The sequence below is a fragment of the Sceloporus occidentalis genome, unplaced genomic scaffold (assembly GCF_023333645.1).
Source record: "Sceloporus occidentalis isolate IW3139 unplaced genomic scaffold, rSceOcc1.0.p SCAF_4, whole genome shotgun sequence".
Taxonomy (NCBI): domain Eukaryota; kingdom Metazoa; phylum Chordata; class Lepidosauria; order Squamata; family Phrynosomatidae; genus Sceloporus; species Sceloporus occidentalis.
In genome coordinates this window covers 46,851,192-46,872,506 of record NW_028316984.1, presented here as the reverse complement: position 1 = coordinate 46,872,506, position 21,315 = coordinate 46,851,192, and the positions used below count along the sequence as shown (strand labels likewise).

Sequence of the window (21,315 nt, the reverse complement as noted above, 5' to 3'; positions counted from 1 at the left end):
CAAGCATTCACTTCAAGGTATTCCTAGCCTAAAAAAACCCCGTGAAAGTAATAAAAGTTGCCCTAAGTTGACATGTGACTTGAAGGCACACACGTACGCATATTTTTTCCTCTTCTAGACTTGCTAGTTGTAACAGAGGAACTTTCTTCTCAGAGCACAGTTCCTTCCCAAAATTCCCCACAGGGTTTTCTATACTGTGGAGAACTAGCAAGTCAGAAAATGATTGTGAACAACTGAGTTAAATGACATGATGTTGACCAGGACTTGGCTGTCAGCACAAACCAGGACAAATCATGTTCAGTCATCACATCTGTTTAACTATGATTAAGCCCTGCTGAGACCTGCAGGGTTGTGCTTCTCAGCTACAATTGAATCCTCTGAGAAAATGGCAGGGCTGGGAATGACATTTGAAATGTGCCAGTGTTGCAATCTACAATTTATTTCCCTTCCCCCCTATTTTTTTGATCCCTCAGTGAGACTGCAAAATTTAGAAACACTGCATCAAAAAGAGAGCTGTCGCATACAGCCTCGCTATAAGATATATCTGTAGCTTCTTCCTTTTTTGGGCAAGGCTGCTAAGCTGGAACCTCCATTCAGTTCTCCATTCCAGAGATAAATTGTTTGAACTGTGGCTAATTGGCAAGCAAAAGATCTGATGTATCTTGTTTACATATATTTCATATGCATACTGCATAAGGTCTGGAAATGCTTTTAGTGTCATAAACTGAAATGACTTATCAAGTTCACTTTCATCTAGCAGAACAAACAGGGTGGGGTGTTCTTCAGCTACACCATAACAAAGACCCCCATCACTGAAATGCTCTTTCTAATTTTGTAATTTATTCTCAAGGGCTAATTTGCAAAATGAAATTGTTTGGATGATTGGTTTGCAGTAAACAGGATGAATCAAATTGGCTTCTACAAGTAGAGAAAGCTTTTATTTCCATTTATAATAATAATCAAGCAATAGTAGCTCATATTAATAAGGCAAGTCTGTTTTTGTTTTGTTTTTTAAATCAAGTAATATAACTTGCAATGAAAGGGACACAGGATACAACCAAGCAGACCCTACAAGCCATTTTAAAAAATTTTATGGGCAAGGATTATATTATAAGCATAACCTATGGTCCACTAAAATCTAATTGTCTCTTGCTATCCCTTTACCGTAAAATGTTCCACCTACAAAAGAAAGAAGACCTGCTATTTGCATGACTATAGATACCAGGGGACAGGCAGGCAAGAAGAATGATGCTTAAGGGATGGAGGAGAGGGGAGAGATGTCAAAAGGCTGCATACAGATATACAGATATACAGTAAATCAGAACTAGTGATACTTCCCTTCCTTCTCTCTAAACTCAAGAGACTGGCTCAAGGTTAGCCAGTGAGTGTGGGATTGAGCCAGACTTTTCCAGTTCAAATTCGGCATTCTATTCAACACACTACATTGCCTCTCTAACCTTAATGGAAATAATTAGGTGCATTCCCCAAGTGGATGAATGTATCCAGCAGTTTCAGTCCCTCAGTCACTGTCTTCTCCTCCCTCCTCCCCCTCTTTTTGCAGATTTTTATCTAAAAGGATGATTTCACCTCAGATAATTAGACTGCAGCTCCAGCAGACCATTTTTACCACAAATATGCAATAACAGGGCAATGCTAAAGATTGTGGGGGAGTGCCACATAAATGGTTCACCGAGCTCTCCCAGGCAATGCAAAATTTTTTGCTGATGTAATTTATAATTTTCTTTAAAAAAACAAAAAAAAATAAATAAAACTATCCTCCCCAACTCAGCATCCAACTTATGTCCTGAATTAAATAGTTTATTTAAGGTTTGGTAACAGACTATCCCAAATGTTTTGACTCGTTTAATTTGCAGCACTACATTTTAAAGATTGTGGAATCCATGTCTCTTCTTGGAAGTCTGGGTGGATGGATTTTAGGTAAAATTTCTTGAGCATAAAGTGTCTTATGAAGTCCAGCTTCCCGCAGAGCTAGCTCCACTCGAACCCGGGGGTCAGAAATGATCTGTTGGAGGACAGGGAGGAGAAAAAGAGATATTAATGTATAAAAGCACAGACACAGTTCACAAACTAAAGGACGTATTTTGAAATAAATTGCCTTGACTGTTTTTTTATTTATTAAAAAGAAACATGTTTTATGTTTAATCTATTCAGTGAGTAAGGATAGACCCAAGACCCATTTGCATATATGTTGTGATTCCACTTTAATTGCTATGGCAAAATCTAATGGAATATTGGGAGTGGCAATTGAAGGAACGACTTTGGGAATCTTTAGCCAGGGAACTCCTCTGGTGCCTCTGACCAAACTACAAACACCAGGATTCCAAGAGATTAAACCATGACTATTATAATGGAATAATAGTTCTATAACTGTGTAGTGTGAAAAAGCCCACTGTGTCTTGGAAGTCTCTCCTTCAAAGGGTTGCTATAAGCCAAAGCTTCCCTAAAGCTTCTCTGTGTCTCCGACTGATGCAGTGACTAGGGATGGCATCTCTCCTCTAAATGCCTGCTTGGAGTCGGTAATGGGCTGGATGAGGGAAAACAAATTCAGCCTGAATCCAGAGAAAATGGAAGTACTAGTGATAGGCTCCCCGGGCCTGGGTAGTGAAATTTCTCCACCTGTCCTGAATGGGGTCACGCTCCCCCTGAAGGACTCAGTTCACAGCTTGGGAGTGCTTCTGGACTCGTCACTCCAATTGACATCTCGAGTGGATGCAACGGTCAGAAGCGCCTGTTATCAGCTTTGGGTGATACGCGAGCTGCGACCCTATCTGGGCCGGGGGGACCTTGAAACTGTGGTACACGCTCTGGTAACCTCTCAATTGGATTTCTGTAATGCGCTCTACATGGGGCAACCCTTGTACCAATCCCGGAAGCTTCAATTAGTGCAGAATATGGCAGCAAGATTGGTTGCCGGTTGTTCTAGAGCTGACCATACAACGCCCATCTTACAAGATCTTCATTGGCTGCCCATTCACTTCCGGGCGCAATACAAGGTGTTGGTAATTACCTATAAAGCCCTAAATGGCTTGGGCCCAGGTTACTTGGAGGACCGCCTCTCCCCATATAATCCGCCCTGCACACTCAGGTCAGCCGGGAAAAATCTGCTGACGGTGCCAACTGCGAGATATGTGTCAACCTTGCAAAGGGCCTTTTCCATCTCAGCCCCACAAATTTGGAACACCCTTCCCGATGAACTCCGCTCCATCACCTCCCTGGATCTCTTTAAAAAGAGACTCAAGACCTTCTTTTTCCGTCAAGCTTTCCCCCATGTGCCTTGATATGTGTGGTTTCCCCCCGATATGTATCTTGTACCATTGATTATCAACTCAGCTGGCTTTGATATGGTTTTTATGGTTTTAAATTGCGATTGAATTTTTATTGTCAAGTTTTAATGTTATGTATATATTGTGTTGTTATTTTTGATTATTGTATTTTGTATTCTTTGTTGTGCACCGCTTTGATCAGTTTTGGAAAAGTGGTATATAAATAATAATAATAATAATAATAATAATAATAATATTGCAAACCCTAAGATTCCATAGGATACAGCCATGGAAAGTCAAAGTGTAACCAAAATGCTGTTATGGTGTAGTGTGAAAGGACCCCTGGACTATGGAAACCAATTCAGCAGAATCCCCTAAATCAGGGGAAGGCAATTTTCTGCCCCAGGACACACGGGAGGCTGCACCAGCCACTCAAATGTGCAAAAATTGCCAACAAATCAAAACCAGAAATTACCGTTTCATTGCAAATAAGAGCATTTTTTACAATCAAATTATAGGGACAGTGGCATTGGTAATCACATTTGTCGGCTGCAGATGTAAAATCAGGGCCATTAAGTCTCATACCTAAACTGCTTCAAAAATTGTTCCTCCCTACAAGTCTCAATATTAATCCCTCTTATGTCCTTGCCATGGTCTTGGCCTACCAGAATGTGCCTGTGTGAGCAAATGTGCAGCTGCCAAAATGGCTGCTTCAGAGCAGGCAGAGAACAATGGCAATGGTGTACAGAAGTTACTTACAGTTTAAAAAAAGTACAACATAGCCAAAAACGTACAAAAGTAGAATTAAATTGTTCAAAATATTAAAACACACACATAAAGAGGATAAAAGGAAGAACAGTTCGATCGAAACAATACAGCACTTTCTAATGCCCATTCTTTAACAACTTCTAAAAGCCTGTCTGAATAAAAAGGTCTTTGCATGCCAACAGAAGGACAGCAAGTTGGGGGTCATTCTAGCATTTCAAGGAAGAGAGTTCCAGAGCCTATGGACAGCTATAGGTAACCACACCAGGTGTGCCTGTGAAGTTGGTGGAACTGAGAGAAGGGCTACTCCTGAGGATCTCAGGTCCTAGGGATGCTTGTATGGGGGCATATGGCCTGGTAGATAGCATTATGGTATCAACCAGCTAATGGCAAATATAATCCCAAACACCTGGAGAGATAGCATGTGGCAAACCGGCAGCAGTGTCAGCAACATAGGTACTGCATTGGGAGATGCCACTCTTATTTGTCCTAGACTGTCCAGGCATCAAAATACAAACATGCAGAGCATTTGGCTAGCTCATAATGATGATGACAGCCCAAGTAAAGATGCTGGCTTGCCTTTGCAAGAGCAGGGCTGCACAGCTATTTGCAATGTGGGTCAACCCTACTGCATACACTACCCATGCTAGTGTTAGGGGCCAGCAGGAATATTTAGCAGCACTCCCAACATAATTGCTATAATGTGTGAAACAACTTTCAGGGAGAAAAATACAACAAGCATTGGATGAAAGGAAGGCTTCATACATGAGGCCTAACTGAAGTGCAATCTATTTTCCACACATTATTGCTACAAATAATTCCCACATTAAAAACAAAAACAATGAACAAAGAACCCTGAAATTTCCCATTTTGACAAAATAATAATAATAATAATCTGAATAAATCATTCCAATCAATGCTTTACAAAGGACCAGAAAACAAATTCTCTGTCCCAGGGAGATTACAATCCAAGTGATTGACAAAAGGGAAAAATAAAGGAAAGGAAAATAAGTGTGGAAAGGGGAAGAATATGTATTTCCTACAGTTGCCCATACTTAGGTTCAGCCAAAGCAAGGTATGAAGCTTGAAGCATTATGTGATTTCTTGGGAACGCTCTCATATCACTGGCTGTATTGCACTTCTCTGTGCAGATAAGCAGATATTGTCCCTAACCCAATAGAGTGTAACTCAAAATGGGAGGAAGGTTCTTCAGAGAATCATAGAGTTGGAAGAGATCCCAAGGGCCATCTAATCCAACCCCCTCCATGCAGAAAGATACAATCAAAGCACTCCTGACAGATGACTCATCCAGCCTCTGTTTAAAAGCTTCCAAATAAGGAGACTCCACCACTCTCTGAGGCAGCGTGTTCCACTGTCAAACAGTTCTTACTGTCAGAAAGTTCTTCCTAATGTTGATGTGGAATCTCTTTTCTTGTAATTTGAATCCATTGCTCTGGGACCTATTCTGTGGAGCTGCAGAAAACAAGCCTGCTCCATCCTCAACATGACATCCCTTCAAATACTTAAACAGAGCTATCACATCACCTCTAAACCTTCTCTTCTCCAGGCTAAACATACCCAGTTCCCTAAACCATCACAGGGCATGGTTTCAAGACCTTTCACCATTTTGGTCACCCTCCTCCGGACATCTTCCTTTGTAGATCTCTAAGTCCCCCCCCCCTTTTCACACCAAGCTTATTTACTTTCCTTGACCTTGCTGTGGTTGGTGAATGCAAACATTCCACACCAAATGATGAATTACCTGCTCAGCACTGAATGTATGCAACTCAAAGAGAGGCTTCTGCAGAAAAAATTCTTCTGCTGCCCCAATGCCCATCCGAGCTTTAGATGCTATTGTGTCAGCCATCATTCGAGCAGGATCAAACTCTGCAACAACAGCAACCTAAGAGAGATACAAAAATAGTAGATATTTGTTGTGTGATCTAGCTTTATGATCAATCCTTCATCTGAAGAGACCCTTATTTAAAAGTATGTTTTGTTTTAAATTACACACTGTTTAATTGTATTTTAAGGGGTGGGTGGGTTGAGGGTTCAGACTGTATATTTTAACCTTGTAAGCTGCCCCGATTGCATTTTGTAGAGAGGCGGGATATAAATAAATTTTATTATTATATTATTATTATTAATGGTCATATCAGCTGGCATCTAACAAAGGAAAAGGCGGTTCCTTCCATGCTCTCTCTCTGGCTTTGCTTCGCGAACGAAGATTCAGGAAGGACTCATCCCGCGCTTTGTACAAGCGTGTTGGTGACTAAAAAGGCCAATTCGGGATAAGCAGGTCCGGTTGCAGAAAGCACAGCAGAAAGTCTCCTTGGGTGATGTTTCCAGGTTGCGGTTCTTTCTGCGTTGTCGTTTCTCTTCGAGGCTCGTTCGGCGTGAGCTTTCGAAGAAGGTTGCAGCGTCATGGATAGTGCGTCTCCATGCCTCCCAATGCGAGGCCAGGGAGGACCATTGTTGGTGATCTATCTGGCCAAGCCTGAGATGTTGTTTTAGGGAGTCCTTGTATCTCTTCTTTGGGGCGCCCCTCTTACGCTGACCCATGGCAAGTTCACCGTAGAATACTATTTTGGGGAGGCGATGATCCTTCATCCTAGAAACGTGTCCTGCCCAGCACAGCTGCGTCCTCAATAGCATGGCCTCAATGCTGGTGATCCCTGCTTGCTCGAGGACAGCAACATTTGTCACATAGTCAGTCCAGTGTATATTTAGAATTGTGCATAAACAGCACTGATGAAAGCATTCAAGGAGTCGTAGGTGTTGGCGATAGGTGACCCATGTTTCACACCCATAGAGGAGAATAGACAGTACAATGACTCTATACACACTGATTTTTGTGCTTTGCCTCAAGTGTTTGTTACTCCAGACTCTTTTGTGTAGCCTTCCGAATGTGCTATATGCCTTTGCCAGTCTGTGATCGATCTCTTTATCAATCTTGGCGTCTAAGGAGATGATGCTTCCCAAGTAGGTGAACTGCTGGACAGACTTAAGCACAGATGTGCCTACGGTGATGTGGGGATGGTAGTGTTCTTCCTGTGGTGCAGGCTGGTAGAGAACTTCCGTTTTCTTCAGACTGACTTCCAGTCCAAAGAGTTCTACAGCTGTAGCAAAACAAGATGTGAGGCGCTGCAGAGCTGCTTCCGTATGGGCAACGAGGTCTGTGGCAGATCCTGGAATGACTAGGATGCCCCCCTAAATTCCTCCAAATGATCATCCTGCTACATGAAGGCCAGCAAGGTCAAGTCAGATATGGCGATGCTCTCTCAGAGCCCTTTCTAATAACTAATGGTGTAAAACAAGGTTGTGTTCTTGCTCCAACTCTATTTACAATCTTCTTCAGCATGGTGCTCCAAAGGGCTACAGCAGATCTCAAAGAAGAAGACGGCATTTACATACGCTACCGTACTGATGGTAGCCTTTTTAACTTAAGCCACCTGAGGGCCCGCACTAAGACTCTAAACTATCTAGTCCGTGAGCTTCCATGCTACTGGCATTCTAAACAAAGCACAGGATATGGGTATGTCAGAATCTGCCAGTCTTGCCTTCAGACAGTTGTTGAAATTCTATTCAGGTCACCCATGTGCAGGAAATAATTTTCTGGAAAACACTTCTAAAATTTTCAGAATGTTAGGCAAATGGCAATTAAGAACTCTGTCTTTATGTAGGATGCAATCTGATAAGTAAGTTTCAGCCTTCCCAAGTCTGGTACTTTTAAGATGTACTGGATTACATCACACATCAGCACTGGTCCTGTTGTCCAACACACCTAAAAAGTGCCAAGTTTGGAAAGGGTTTTGTAGATGGAGCCATGAAACAGAGAAGCTGGTCAAAAATCTAACAATTACACTATTTAGTTTAGTTAACCATTTTCCTATTCACATCCCTGTTTTATTTTAGAACTAGCATTACTCAAAAACTAACAAATGTTTTTATTCTTCCTATCTACATAAGATTCACCTGGACATCAGTGGTATCACTGTTCAAATATTCTACAACATATGCTTACAATAAATTATTTGTTATGAAAACCTTGTGGTTTTTTCCCCCCCATCCTATGTTCCAAAAATTCCTTCCATAATTTTATATCTGGAAGAACCTACACGGGTTCAAAATGGCGTAGTATTGCGCTATCCCTTAGCAGCTCCACTGAGGGATCTATACTAGACATGGTGATTGCTGGTCTGGAGAAACACCTACCCCCTGGAATTGCCTACCTAGTATGGAAGGCTTGAAGGCTCATTGCCATGTGTCTGATTCCCATTTCTAGCATCTAGGTGACAAATTCCACTGTTGCCAAGATGTGGGCGGAATGGAGGAGACCGAGAAAGGATCATCACACCCTGCTATGCTCTAGCCACAGAAGGAATGTAACACTGTCTATTCAACTTTCCTAATTTGCCTAAAATGTGTCATAAAGAATTGAAGAAACCTACTAATGGGAACATTTTACTTACAGCTTTTGTGATCTAAAAAAGTGAGTAAATCAACTCTACATAAAAATTGCTTTAAAAGTAGAAGACAATGTCTTTTAAGCATGATTAAAGTTAGACTGTAAACAGAACATGGCTTAGTGGTTAAGACATGAATTCTGATGATCGTAAAACCAGAAGGTTGACAGTTCGAGGCCCAAGTAACTACCATCACTAGTCTCAGTTTCTGCCAATCTAGCAGTTTGAAAGAATGCAGATGCAAGTAGATAAATACTTTGGAGGGAAGGTAACAGTGTTATGTGCGTTATGCGCAGCCATGCTGGCTACATGATCACTGGAGTAATCTTTAGACAACTCTTCGGCTTAATAGCACAGAAAAGCGTCGCCCCTTGCATTAGGTTACAACTCAACATTCAAACCTTTACTTTTGTAAACAGAACTACTAAAACACTGTGAATTAAGGCACAATTAAAGTCCCAAGTTAAAACTCAAGGAAAAGTCTAAAATATGGAAAGGATTAACTCAATTAGAGCTGTGAGAAAGAATTTATTACCATATATACTCGACCTCATGTACAAGTTGAGGACATGTTTTGGGGGCAAAATTATGATTTGGGTATAACCCTTGGATAAGTCGAGGGTAAAACTTAGGAAGATGTAACAAAGGATCTAAATGATGAAGCAAAAGAAAACAATGCCAAAGAACCTACAAAATTATGTCAGGCATAACTCTTTTGGCTCACACTAAAGGCTGGATGGAAAGGAGAGTAGAGGGAGATTGCACTCTTGCCTTTCACCAGGGAATGGTTCTCTTTTAATAAGAGTTAAAGTATAGTATTTACATTGATTTACATTGACATTGAGAGCAGGAACGGGATCGAAGGAGGTGTTGGAACCCTGCCCTGGACCCATTCATCGATGGGGTCAAGAGCCTTAGAATCAGTGTGGAGGACCTCAACAAGGAGGATTTGCCCATCCAGATGACTTGCTCAGTGAAGGATTTGATGTTGTCAGAAGGGGAGGCCGTCTCAGGAACTGTGAGGGCCTGACTTAGATGAACATGAGAGAAATCAGACTCTGAATAGTCAGCAGGCTCAGAAGAGATTAAAGGAGATCTGAAGGTCGGCCTTGAATGCAACAGAGAGGACTGAGGCAGTGGGAGCACAGTTGAGACCAGAGGCTTCTGGGGTGGTGGAAGGTGCGGTTGGTCAGCGCGGGTTACCGTAAAGGCAGGACGGGACCGAGGGGGCTCAGCCACAGCAGAGGCCGTCTGGGAAGGGAGCAGAGGTTCTTCGGTACCGAGGCTCTGTACAAATCATCCGGCTCGAACTTCTGAAGGGTCGAGGGGGAGATAGTAGGTGCCTGTCTGGTCATCAAAAATGAGGTCTTTATCAGCAGGTTTTGGGAGACCGTAAGAGATGTCCTCATCAAGGTCTTCATCAAATTGGATGACTTCCAACATCTGAGAGATGTGATCCACAGGGATGCACTGGACAGTTGTCAGGTCTGCATTGGAGAGCCGATGGGGAGAAGCTTCAAGCTCTGTATCAGAAAGCTGATAAGGTTGAGGGAGCTCCTGTAGGACAGGGAGAGACTCGGCTTGAAGAGGAGAGTGGAGATTGTTCTGGGACAGGAGAGGCATCACAGGTTGTGCAGGAAGCTGTCAGCACGGTACCGAGCCCAAGTCCCTGTTAACGAAGGCACTAGAAAGTTTGTTGGGTAGGGGACTGACGGTCGGCATCCAAAGACATTGAAGACCAAGACTTTTTCTCCTTATGATGGAAAGAGTCCTTGCCCTTATCCTTAGAAGATCTGTGCTTCTTCTTTTCGGATTTGGAGCCGTCTGAGGATTTTTTTCACTTAGGGGAGGACATTTGTCCGGACCTGTCATCCTCAGTTGACTTGTGCTTCTCCACGTTGGGAGATTGCGAAACCTCAACGGAAGGTATACCCTCGGCAGAAGAAGCCTTGGCAGTGAAATTAGAAGTTGAAGGTATGCCCTCGGCAGCAGGAGCCTTGGCAATGACCTTAGACAGAATGGGAGGCCTCAAGATTTGTGCGTACAGCAAGGAGCAGAGGTGCATGTCCCTGTTCTTCCTGGCCTGTGGGGTGAAGGCCTTGCAGTGAGGGCATACTGAGACTCCCAAGCAAAGGAGGCACATGGAGTGACCGTCCTGGCTGGGAATCTTTCCTCTGCACTTGGTACAGCTTTTGAAGGAGTGCGAGGACATCATCAAGCCAAAGGATGAGACAAAAGAGTAGTCAAACAAGCCAAGGGGATACTGTTAATTAGTGTCCAAACCCACTCCAAATCACTATCCAAAAGAGAAGCCAAAACGTGGTCAAAAGCGAAAGCGAAGAGAAGGATGGAGCGAATTCCCAGCGAGGTTCCTATGCTGCTCACGTGGCAGACAAAAAGAACTAAAAAAGGGCAGGAAGACACTGAACCTATATAGAGGGAGGGCGGAGCTACTGCCAAAAAGTCTTCCCTAGCGATTCCAGTAGGATCTGAAATTGCTGCGCAAGCACAGAATAACCCATTTGTATGCTTCACAGAGACCACAAAGAAGAATAACAAATTTAGGATTTGGAAAGCAGTAGAATGAAATAACATGTAGAAGTGTACACCCCCCCTCTCTAACACACCCACACACTTAGAGGTAGTTGAATAGTTTGAACATTATAACCATCAGCTAGTAAGTTGAAATTAACATGTATTCCCCCCTTTTTGCTATATTGTTATTTTATGTAGTTATTTGTGTAGTTTGTATGTGCAGTTTCCCACATATGTTGTTTTATTTTATTAAAAGTTGTGTGTGTGTGTGTATAAATTATCTCCGACTTGGGATGTACTATGTTTCAAGTTGTCTAGACAGGATTTTTTTATGCTGCACAATGTGTTGTCATCCAGTATATGCAGACATACACTAATGTTCAGGGAGAAAGAAATCTAGCAACAGCTCTGAGTATAAATCAATCTGCAGTACAGCACAGTGGCTGACATATCTAATCAAGTGACTAATGCAAGATAAAATACTGATGACTGAGCCAGAGAGCAGCTTGTAGGTGCCTTTCTCTTTTAGCCACTTTTGAATTTGTTTTAACACATAGATAAGAAAATGACTTTATTTGCTCCAGTTAATAAATCACTAGGTCAAAACTGTGGATATCATCATCCTGACATCTTGCAAGGGAAGGGGCCACAAACAGTGAAGTCACAGTTCAGTTATGACCAACATCACATCAACTGACAAAATGAGTCATAACTGCAGATTTAAAATAACAAAATTGTACTGAGGCAGTATTCTTTAAAAGCAGGTTTGGGTAAGAAGGGAATTGTTTCATATCATGTATGACAAATGTATGGCAAATCTCACTTCATTTTGCAAATGGATTTTTTGCCAGGATTATTCCTATTTTTTTTTAAATAAAAAAATCAGAGTTTTGTATTCTAACTCAGAAGGAAGAAAACTTTTGAAATGTCTCTTTCTTGCATCTGTGAGCAAAATTAACAAAGATATACATACTCAAATGTTCTGGCAGCCAGTGGAGATTAATAACCGCTCCATTATGTCCACTGGAATGTATGAAACATCACCCAGTCCAAGGTGTTAGCTACCTCTGTGAGCATCATGTAAAGGTTCTCATGGTAGGGTTTTCTCCAAGATAACAAGAATCCCAGGCATTTACTGAGGTGGGTTATAGACCGCTGAAAAGCGGCGGTCTGGCTCTGCCGCCGCTTGCAGCGTCCGGGAGCTGCAGCCTTTAAATGGTGTGGCTCCCGGACGCTGCAGAGAAGGAGCACGGAAATCGCGCTCCTTCTCAGGCCCCAGAAGAGGCATCGTGAGTGCCAAAGGGCGCACTCGCGGCGTCACTTCCGGTGCGCCACGTGTGGACGCAGAGTGTCAGTTACGTCAAAATGGCGCGTATGAACAGGGCGCCGCCATTTTGTACGGACTGAGTCCGTGATAGGGCAAGGGGCGTCTAGAAGAGACGCCCCTTTTCCAAACTGGGACGTCCTCGGGACGTCCCTAATGGCGGTTTGTAACCCTCCTTAGTTTCTCCCTATGGGCTCAGGTGGGCCGGGCCGGGCCTGATGAAGAATATTTCTGAAACCTAATAACAGCTAAATCATGGTTTAAAATTAAACAGCAATTACAAGTTAAAGCCAAATAACCTTTATTACACAACATATTGCAACTCTGGGACAAAATGGTTACTGAAATATAAGAACTAAATTCAGATCTCAAAATAGTAACACCCAGCTGTTCTGATCAAATAGATTATTATTCCAGCAGATTCATTTTAAAAGGGGTGAGGCAACTGTCAAAAGAACTATGGGCTTCAATAAAACTATCAGAAACAACTTGTGACAAACGAAGAAAGAATGTGGTCATTTTAGGCAGGAAGAGCAAACTATACACTGTATACTCTTATCAACTTGTGTAAATGCAACAAATCTTAGATTTTTCTCCTAGCTTCCAAACTGTAAGGAAAAGGTGGCTCATTTATTGTAACACAAACCAAAAAACCAACCTCACAAAGAACACAAATTGTCAAGCAGCAAATGAGCCTGGCCTGTTCAGATACCATTAATGCAAGCTATTTCAAGACCTCCAAGCTACAGAGACCTTCCCAGGCACCACTACAGTCTACACCTCCTATATAAACAACATTTATAACAGCTTTATTGTTGATTTCTGTTTACACATATGCAAAGCTGAGTATGTGGCACATATTCAAAGAAACAGGTGTGCTAAGCATAACATTGATCTAAACTCTGTTTTCCCACAAATAAGCACTCAACATAGCAACTACAGCATCCTTCCCCACCTCTTCTTCCTTTGTTTACATAGCTAAAGATGAAGTGATATGGCACCATCAATCTATTTCCAACTGGCCTCCTACCAATCATTGACAGGACTACATCATTGATGTGACTACATCCAATGCAGACCCCCTTGGAGGTAAATTTCATTTAAAAGGTTAGAGCTTACTTTTGTGTAAACATTCATAGAATTGGGCTCTTAAATATTTAACTGTGATGGCACTCAGAACAAAGGAGTGCTTTCTTTAGTCTTCTGCCAATTACTTATTTAAAATCAAAGCATACACACACACACACACACACACACTATATATATATATATACATATACATATACATACACACACACACACACACACACACACACACACACACACACATATATATATATATATATATAAAATGCATCTATACCATGCAAGGTAACAGACCATGAGTAGTGGTGGAGAGTTAGAAATAGTGAGGAGTCATTCTCTTTTTCTTTCTTTTTTTAATATTCTGATTATTTCTCAACTGTGATGTTTGGCAATTGCAGCTTAAATTTCACATAAAAATCATTAAACAGAGGAAGGAAAAATACCTGTTGCCTGAGAGCATCAAGACGTTTCTTCCTTTCTTCTTCCTCATGAGCTTCTTTGAGAATTGCCTCTTTTTTCTCCATCAAGCGCTTTTCCAACAGCATTTGTCGAAACTGAACTCTTTGAGGGAAAACATGATGTCAATGACCTAAAACTTATCTGTTTTCTAATAGTATTTGATGGTTTGACTGATGTATTAGGAACAATTAAGACCTGAAACAGCTAATCAATAATTTGCCTACATGGGAGTATGTACCAGACATTGATAGCACAATCCTATAATGTGTGCTCAGAACTAAGTAAACATTGTGTTCATTGCACAAGCATGGGCCTATGATGTAAAATGTCCTAAATTTGGTGATCACCAATATTCACATACGAATGCTGACATTTCCAGATGAGCTGTGTGAATGTCTTAAAATCAATTGCTAATTATCACACTTAGACAACCTGAGGTGAATGTCAGCATTATCAGGTATACTTCTGAATGTAGAAGGATTCAACAAAATTCATTTCATGTCAGCATTCATATGGGAATGTTTACTGTATATACTCATGTATAAGTCTAGAAGTTTTAGTCAATAAATTGACCCCAAAAACCTGAGTCGACTCATCCATGGGTCAACATAAGGCATGTACTTTAATTCTTATTTAAAATTGAACAATGCTCTGGTGAAAAGCAAGAGCATAATCTGTCCTGGAAGCATTGACCCCCTCATCCATCCAGCCTTTAGGAAAAGCAGAAACAGTTGTGCCTCATGGAATTTTGTAAGTTGTTTGGCACTGTTTTCCTTGCTTCATCCTTTAGATCCTTTGTCACATGCCCCTAAGTTTTACCTCTGACTTATCCACAGGCCATATCAAAATTCATAATTTTGGCCCCCAAACCTACCCTTGATTTATACATGAAGTCGACTTATAGTTGACTATATACGGTACATCCACCAAATTTCAGACATCTACATATTCCAAACATCTTTTGTACCTCTTGGCTGAAGAAGAGTCCTAAGAAAGTCAGAAATTTCTCTGAAAAAATTGTATCATCCATTTTTGTCTCTTTCTCTGGGACAAAATAAACTGATTAAGTGATTTCCCTAACTCTTTTTAATAAATAATGGACAAAGTGTATCATCGCAATTAAAGAAGGGATAAAAATTACACTGGAAGCACTGCCTGCAAATGCTTTAGTATGAAAACCAGAATTTAATTCTTTGTATAGGGATCAGTAACATACAGACATCACAAGCCATAAAGAAAATCTTGGGAAGTGGCAGGCAGAAGGTAAACTGGGATCTACTTATAACGGATAAACCTCTCTGGTAATTTGCAATAGATTGCCAAGGATTCCTGACTCCAAACTGGTGAATAGTATCAACATCAAAATAAATTTTCTCACTTACAGTAAATCAGACTGTTAAGATGAAGAATACTGGATGGAAAAAACAGAAGTGGACTTTTATGTGATGGGACTTTGAATTCATACAGATCTCACCCTCCTGACTTGCAAGCACATTCAGATGTTAGATGTACTCTTCACACATCTGGAGGAATGTTATAGTGACACCAGACCACTTAGTTCTGGCACTGGAAAGGTATTCTTCAAGTCAGAATATATTATTTAATGCCAAATGTATGTATTTTAAAGATCTTGAGGATGTATTTAAAAAAATTAAATGAAGGAAATCCAGCAAGCCTAAAACTAGAACCAAGGCCTGCTAACTGAGAACAACTTTTTTGCCTCCAATGACTCCACAAATTCAATTAAACATTTGCCAAAACAAAACAAAACAAAAACAAAACAAAACCTTAAAGAATAACTACATTGTCACCTTCATATGTGTTGCATCATCCAGTTCTTATTCTATTCTATTTGCTACCTGTATTGCAACCTCAATCCAAAATATGTCCTGGAAATAAACCATGCTCAAATTACAGATACTGACTTCAGAGTAAGAATGGTAAGGATTGATTCTTGGCATCTATAGATGGCTGCAAAAGAAATAAAACTGGCAAATCTTGCATAAATATAGAAGTAAAATGTAGAGGTCTATCATAGATCAAGGGCAGGCTCATAGCAACAAGCAGGCTGAGTTGTAATCTGATGAAATGGGAACACAGGACTAAATCCAACGGTTACTCCAAAGTAGAATAAACCTATTATATCAATGGGAACTTGCTAAGTGAACACTTACACAACTTCCACAGATGTTTTGGAACGGGTTGTTTATTCTCGCTGTCTTGAGTTTCTTGAAGCCAACTCCATTCTTGATCCCTTTCAGTCTGGTTTCCGCCCTAGGCATTCTACAGAGACAGCTCTCACTAAGATCTCCAATGACCTTTTACGGGCCAAGGCTAATGGCCTTTACTCTGTTCTCATCCTTCTTGATCTGTCTGCAGCCTTTGACACCGTTGATCACTGTCTCCTAGTTGACATACTTTCTGACCTTGGGTTCTCAGACTCTGTTCTCGACTGGTTTAGATCTTATTTGTCTGGCAGATCTTTTGCAGTGGTCACAGGTGGTCAGACTTCATCTCCTGTTCCCTTATCTGTTGGAGTTCCCCAGGGCTCTGTTCTGGGTCCCCTTCTGTTTTCTCTCTACACACTGTCCTTAGGTAAACTCATTAGCTCTTTTGGTTTTTCCTACCATCTGTATGCCGATGACACCCAGTTGTATCTTTCCACCCCTGATCTTTCTCCAAGGCTTGAACAGCAAGTTTCGTCTTGCCTCACAGCTGTCTCGCAGTGGATGCGCCATCGGCGTTTGAAGCTCAACATGTCCAAGACGGAGCTTCTTGTCTTTCCTCCTAAGTCCACCCTTCAACACTCCTTTTCTGTCCCTGTGGACAACGTTTCTATTCAACCAGTCCAGTAAGCCCGCAGTCTTGGTTTTATCTTTGATTCTTCTCTGTCGTGTATCCCTCAGATCCAGACCACAGCCAAGGCTTGTAGATTCTTTTTGTACAATATTGCCAAAATCCAACCATATCTCTCCGCTTCTACTGCCAAGATCCTGGTCCATGCCCTAGTGATCTCACGACTTGATTGCTGTAACATCCTCCTGGCTGGGCTTCCTCTTTCTCACCTCCGTCCTCTAATTTCTGTCCAGCATTCAGCTGCATGCATTATCACATCCACCCACTGCTCTGACCACATCTCTCCTGTGCTGGCATCCCTTCACTGGCTCCCCCTTCCTTTCCGCATTCAGCATAAGCTCCTGCTGTCAACGTTTAAAGCCCTCCATGGGCTGGCCCCTCCTTACTTATCAGACCTTATTTCTCCTCACCTTCCCACTAGGGCCCTCCGTTCTGGTAGTCAAGGTCTGCTGTCCCAGCCCAGGATTTCCTCTGCCCCATCTAGGATTCGCCCCTTCTCACTCGCTGCCCCTCACTCCTGGAACCTTCTTCCCCCACAAGCTAGAGCCACCACTTCTTTAACCAGCTTCAAAAAGGAGTTGAAGACCATCCTGTTCAGAGAAGCGTTCCCAGGCATTGCATAACTGTCACTTGCTATTTGATGTTTCTTTGTTGTCTGTTTTATTGAATCATTTCCTGTATTGCTATGTATTTTATATGTATTATCCTACTAGAAAGGCCCCTTCCCCTCCACCACTCCCTTCTCCTTTTGTGTCGTGTCTTTTTAGATTGTAAGCCTGAGGGCAGGGAACCGTCCAATTAAAAAGATTGTATGTACAGCGCTGTGTAAATTTACAGCGCTTTATAAATAAAGGTTAATAATAATAATAGACTAGTTGGGAATAATAACTGGATTTAGCCCTCATACTGAGAAAAGATATATTAAATATATATACAAAATATAGGCCCGGTACATAAGGGCCCTTACTGATGCCCACGCGCCCCACAACCCTAGCACATGATGAGGGTGTAACAATGTGGCACTCTGTATACATGGGTGCCACCATTGTTATGTAAGCGCTGCATGGCATGCACATGGCACTGCACGGTGCTTACGTAACAAGTATGCCAGTGGTGCACTCGTTACACCGGCGCCACGGCTTGAAAAGAACCCACTTTTTGCAGGTTCTTTTTCCGCTGGCAGGAGGCCATGTGGTTTGGCGGCTGCGGCTTCCCTCCAGTGGAAAAACAGGCACCGGCAGGCTGCCCTTTTTGGGTGGTCTGTCCCACGCCATATTTACAAAGATAATGGAGTTTCCATGTCATCACAGGCACAGGGTTGTGTGCCAGTCACAATAAAAGGTTTTGCTTGGATGCTATTATTTTAAGGAAATTTCCTTTGTATCAATGGAAGCAACCACTGAAATGAGCATAGCAGCTTCAAAAAGGCATCATTCTTTTGTGGAACATGATAGAGAAAAAATTCAACCTCTCTTCCCCATGGTTCCACCCAGGTTTCCCCTTGACTTCAATTTGTTGTTATGTGCCTTCAAGTTATTTTTGAGTTAAGACGCCCCTAAGGTGAACTTCTCATGGGTCTTATTGGCAAGATTTGTTCAGAAAGGGTTTACCATTTCCTTCCTCTGAGGCTGAGAGAGTGTGACTTGCTTGTCATCCAGTGGCCAAGTGTGGGTTTGATCCATGTTCTCCAGAGTCCTAGGAGTTTATCGCATAACAACACTCCCTGACTTACCCCTGCTGTGTTCAGGTCTATTACAGGATGCAGTTGGGTATTAACACATGCAAAATAATAATAATTAATAATTTGTTTTATTTATATACCGCTATTCCAAAGATCATAGCGGTGAACAGCAAGTAAGCTAATTTGCCCCCAACAGTCTGGGTACTCATTTTAGCGACCTCGGAAGGATGCAAGCCTGAGTCGAGCTTGGGCCCTTTTGCTGGTCTTGAACTCGTGACCTTGTGGTTTTGAGTGAATGGCTGCAGTACAGGCATTTAACCACTGCGCCACCAGGGCTCCGATGTTGCCACCTGACTGTATCCTGTCTAAAACCCGCCTACAACCTGTACTCTAATGGCTGATTTGCAAAGTCAGGAAGCTCTAGACTTTACAAATCGGTCATCTGAGCATGGCTTATACATGGGCTTTAGGAGGCATGCAATCGGGCGGTGGTATTGGTGGCATTTTGCATGTGATAAGACCCGACTGCATCCCATAATAGGCTTAAACACAGCAGGGGTAAGTCAGATTTTTTTTGTAATGCGATAAACTCCCTAGTCCAACACCCAAGCACTGCACAATGCTGGCTCTTTGACTTCAATTTACTTTGTACAAATATCCAAGTTAATGACATGCACCCAATCAATATTGGCCATGACTCTAGTCTAGCAGTATTTGCATGGGAAACAAGGAAGTCACCAGAAATAGAATTAGACAAGATACCCAGCTTGGAATCTATCTGAAGATGGAATCCAATTAAGTTCTTACACTGACAGAATTGTTTCCAATTCACCTTTCCACTGCAACCTCCTGTGCAACCTCAAAATATGTTCTGGAGAGCTCTGGTGCCCTCCAGAGCAGATTATGGAGTGGTGGCAGAGTAGAGGAGAAGGAAGTACCACTGCATAAGCAGACATTTATTCATATGGATCTTACTCTCCTGAATTGCAAGCAGTCAGTTGTTTAGATGTACTTTTCACACATCTGGAGGGATGTTATAGGGGCAGCAAGCCACTTTTTGTGTTGCATACAAACATTGTTTCTTATACTCTGAAATAATATTGTTGGTATCACTTCAAATCAAATTCTGGAAGGACGATGAAGCATTAAAATTAGACCTTTCTTCCCCCATGTTCATTTTTAACTAAATATCATGGTTAAGCGACATTCTTTTTTTAAACAAGAAATTGAATAATGAGCTTAGTATACTGGTTTCAGTGAAGGCACTTTTGAAGTACTGTGAACACACATTCATGTAATTTCTGATAAGCATAATTTCATTAAAATTTCTTTCAGGATGCATCTCATACATATGCAACAGAAAATTTAGCTACCATGTTTATTATAAAAGCTTTAAAAGTGCATTATGAACATGTTTATAATATGTACACTATTTCACACAGGAATCTCTATTCTGCTTTGACTAGAATAAATATTCATAGCAGATTCAAAGAAGTTCAACCCAAAGAGAGCCTTCTGTATCAGTCAAAGAGCAAATGAGAGATTCAGAAAGCATCTCCATTTCCTTCTCTGATAATTCTGTTTCCACAGAATGTTTGAGAATTTGGATCAAACGGTTTGGCTTCCAGTTTTGCATTTCCTTCTTAACAAACTGAAGTCTTCAACAAGCTTATGCGGAGGAATATTAATAGATAAGGCTGAAAAGGGAACCTATCCTGTTGGTTTGGACACTTGATCTCCCCAGTTCATTATTTTGTTTTTGGACTGAATTCCCCCACCCAGTCTATCTAGCATATACATCACATATGTTTTGCATGACTCCCTAAACAATTTCGTTTAAAAGTCTATTTTAAAATGCAAAACAAGATTTCATAGCAAAGCAACATGCACATGTTAGAGAAACCTGAACATGGCCACAAAATACAAGTTTAAATTCACTGAATTGTAATTCAAAGGTGCTGGTTGGCATCAAAACCACTATTGAATTCACAACTTTGTCTTTCATCTGACACTTAAAATATGAACACAGTGCCATTGATCAACCTGGTCATCAGATCATGGAAATGTGTGCCTTCCATTGTCAGTGGGGATATGCTGTGATAAGTGAATGCTTTAAGCAGAACTGATGTCTAAGAGTACAGGTTATATAATAAATGGAGCTCAAAGGCAGATCAATAAGATAACTTGCCCTGAAGCTCCTAAAATACTTCTTGTTTGGAGTCAAAAAGAACTGCAGGTGAATTGTTGGGAGCAAAGTAGACAAAGTATACAACTTTTAAACATAAATAAATGATTCCAATGAAAGCAATTAAAGAATTTTAAGGGGAAATGTATGAAATGGGGTAAATTGACATTAATACACAGAATGACTTGAGAAAGAAGCTGGGGGACATGGACTGGACATTCAGAATCTTTCTATGAATTCCCACCACTGGAGGCAAACAAACCTCATTCAAAGTAGCTGTGGGCACAAATAATTATTGTATCAACCACATAGGGGTCCAACCTGTTCTGTCAAGTACAGTCAGCCCTTCTTATACACTGATTTTTTATACACGGATTTAAGCATACACGGTTTGAAAATATTCCAAAAAAGTATAAATTTACCTTGATTTTCCATTTTTTATAAGGGACACCATTTTGCTATGTCATTATATGTAATGGGACTTGAGCATACACGGATTTTGTTATACACGGGAGATCATGGAACCAAACCCCAGCGTATAACAAGGGTCCACTGTAAGTTTTGCAAGGGAAGAAAGAAAAAGAGTTACTTGGGTAGAAAACCAATTTTCAGCAACAAAAAAATAGTTTCTCTCCCCCAGTGCAGAACGGTGAAACAAAAATAAGGTCATGTTG

General features: G+C 41.4%; 1 protein-coding gene across 5 annotated transcripts in view; it reads right to left on the bottom strand.

Annotated features, from left to right (window-relative positions):
- Positions 1-978: 978 nt before the first annotated feature.
- CCDC148 (coiled-coil domain containing 148) overlaps positions 979-21,315 on the bottom strand; it is a 147,540-nt gene continuing 127,203 nt past the window's right edge. For 4 of the 5 annotated variants that reach the window (XM_089519974.1, XM_089519977.1, XM_089519975.1 and 1 more), the window contains exons 13-15: positions 13,904-14,021; positions 5,812-5,952; positions 979-2,023 (exon numbers count right to left, since the gene is read on the bottom strand). In XM_089519974.1, the coding sequence (XP_089376100.1) occupies positions 1,877-2,023; positions 5,812-5,952; positions 13,904-14,021 (406 nt within the window). In that variant the 3' untranslated portion in view covers positions 979-1,876. The remainder of the gene's footprint in view (positions 2,024-5,811; positions 5,953-13,903; positions 14,022-21,315) is intronic. The other variant, XM_089519978.1, reaches the window with a different exon arrangement.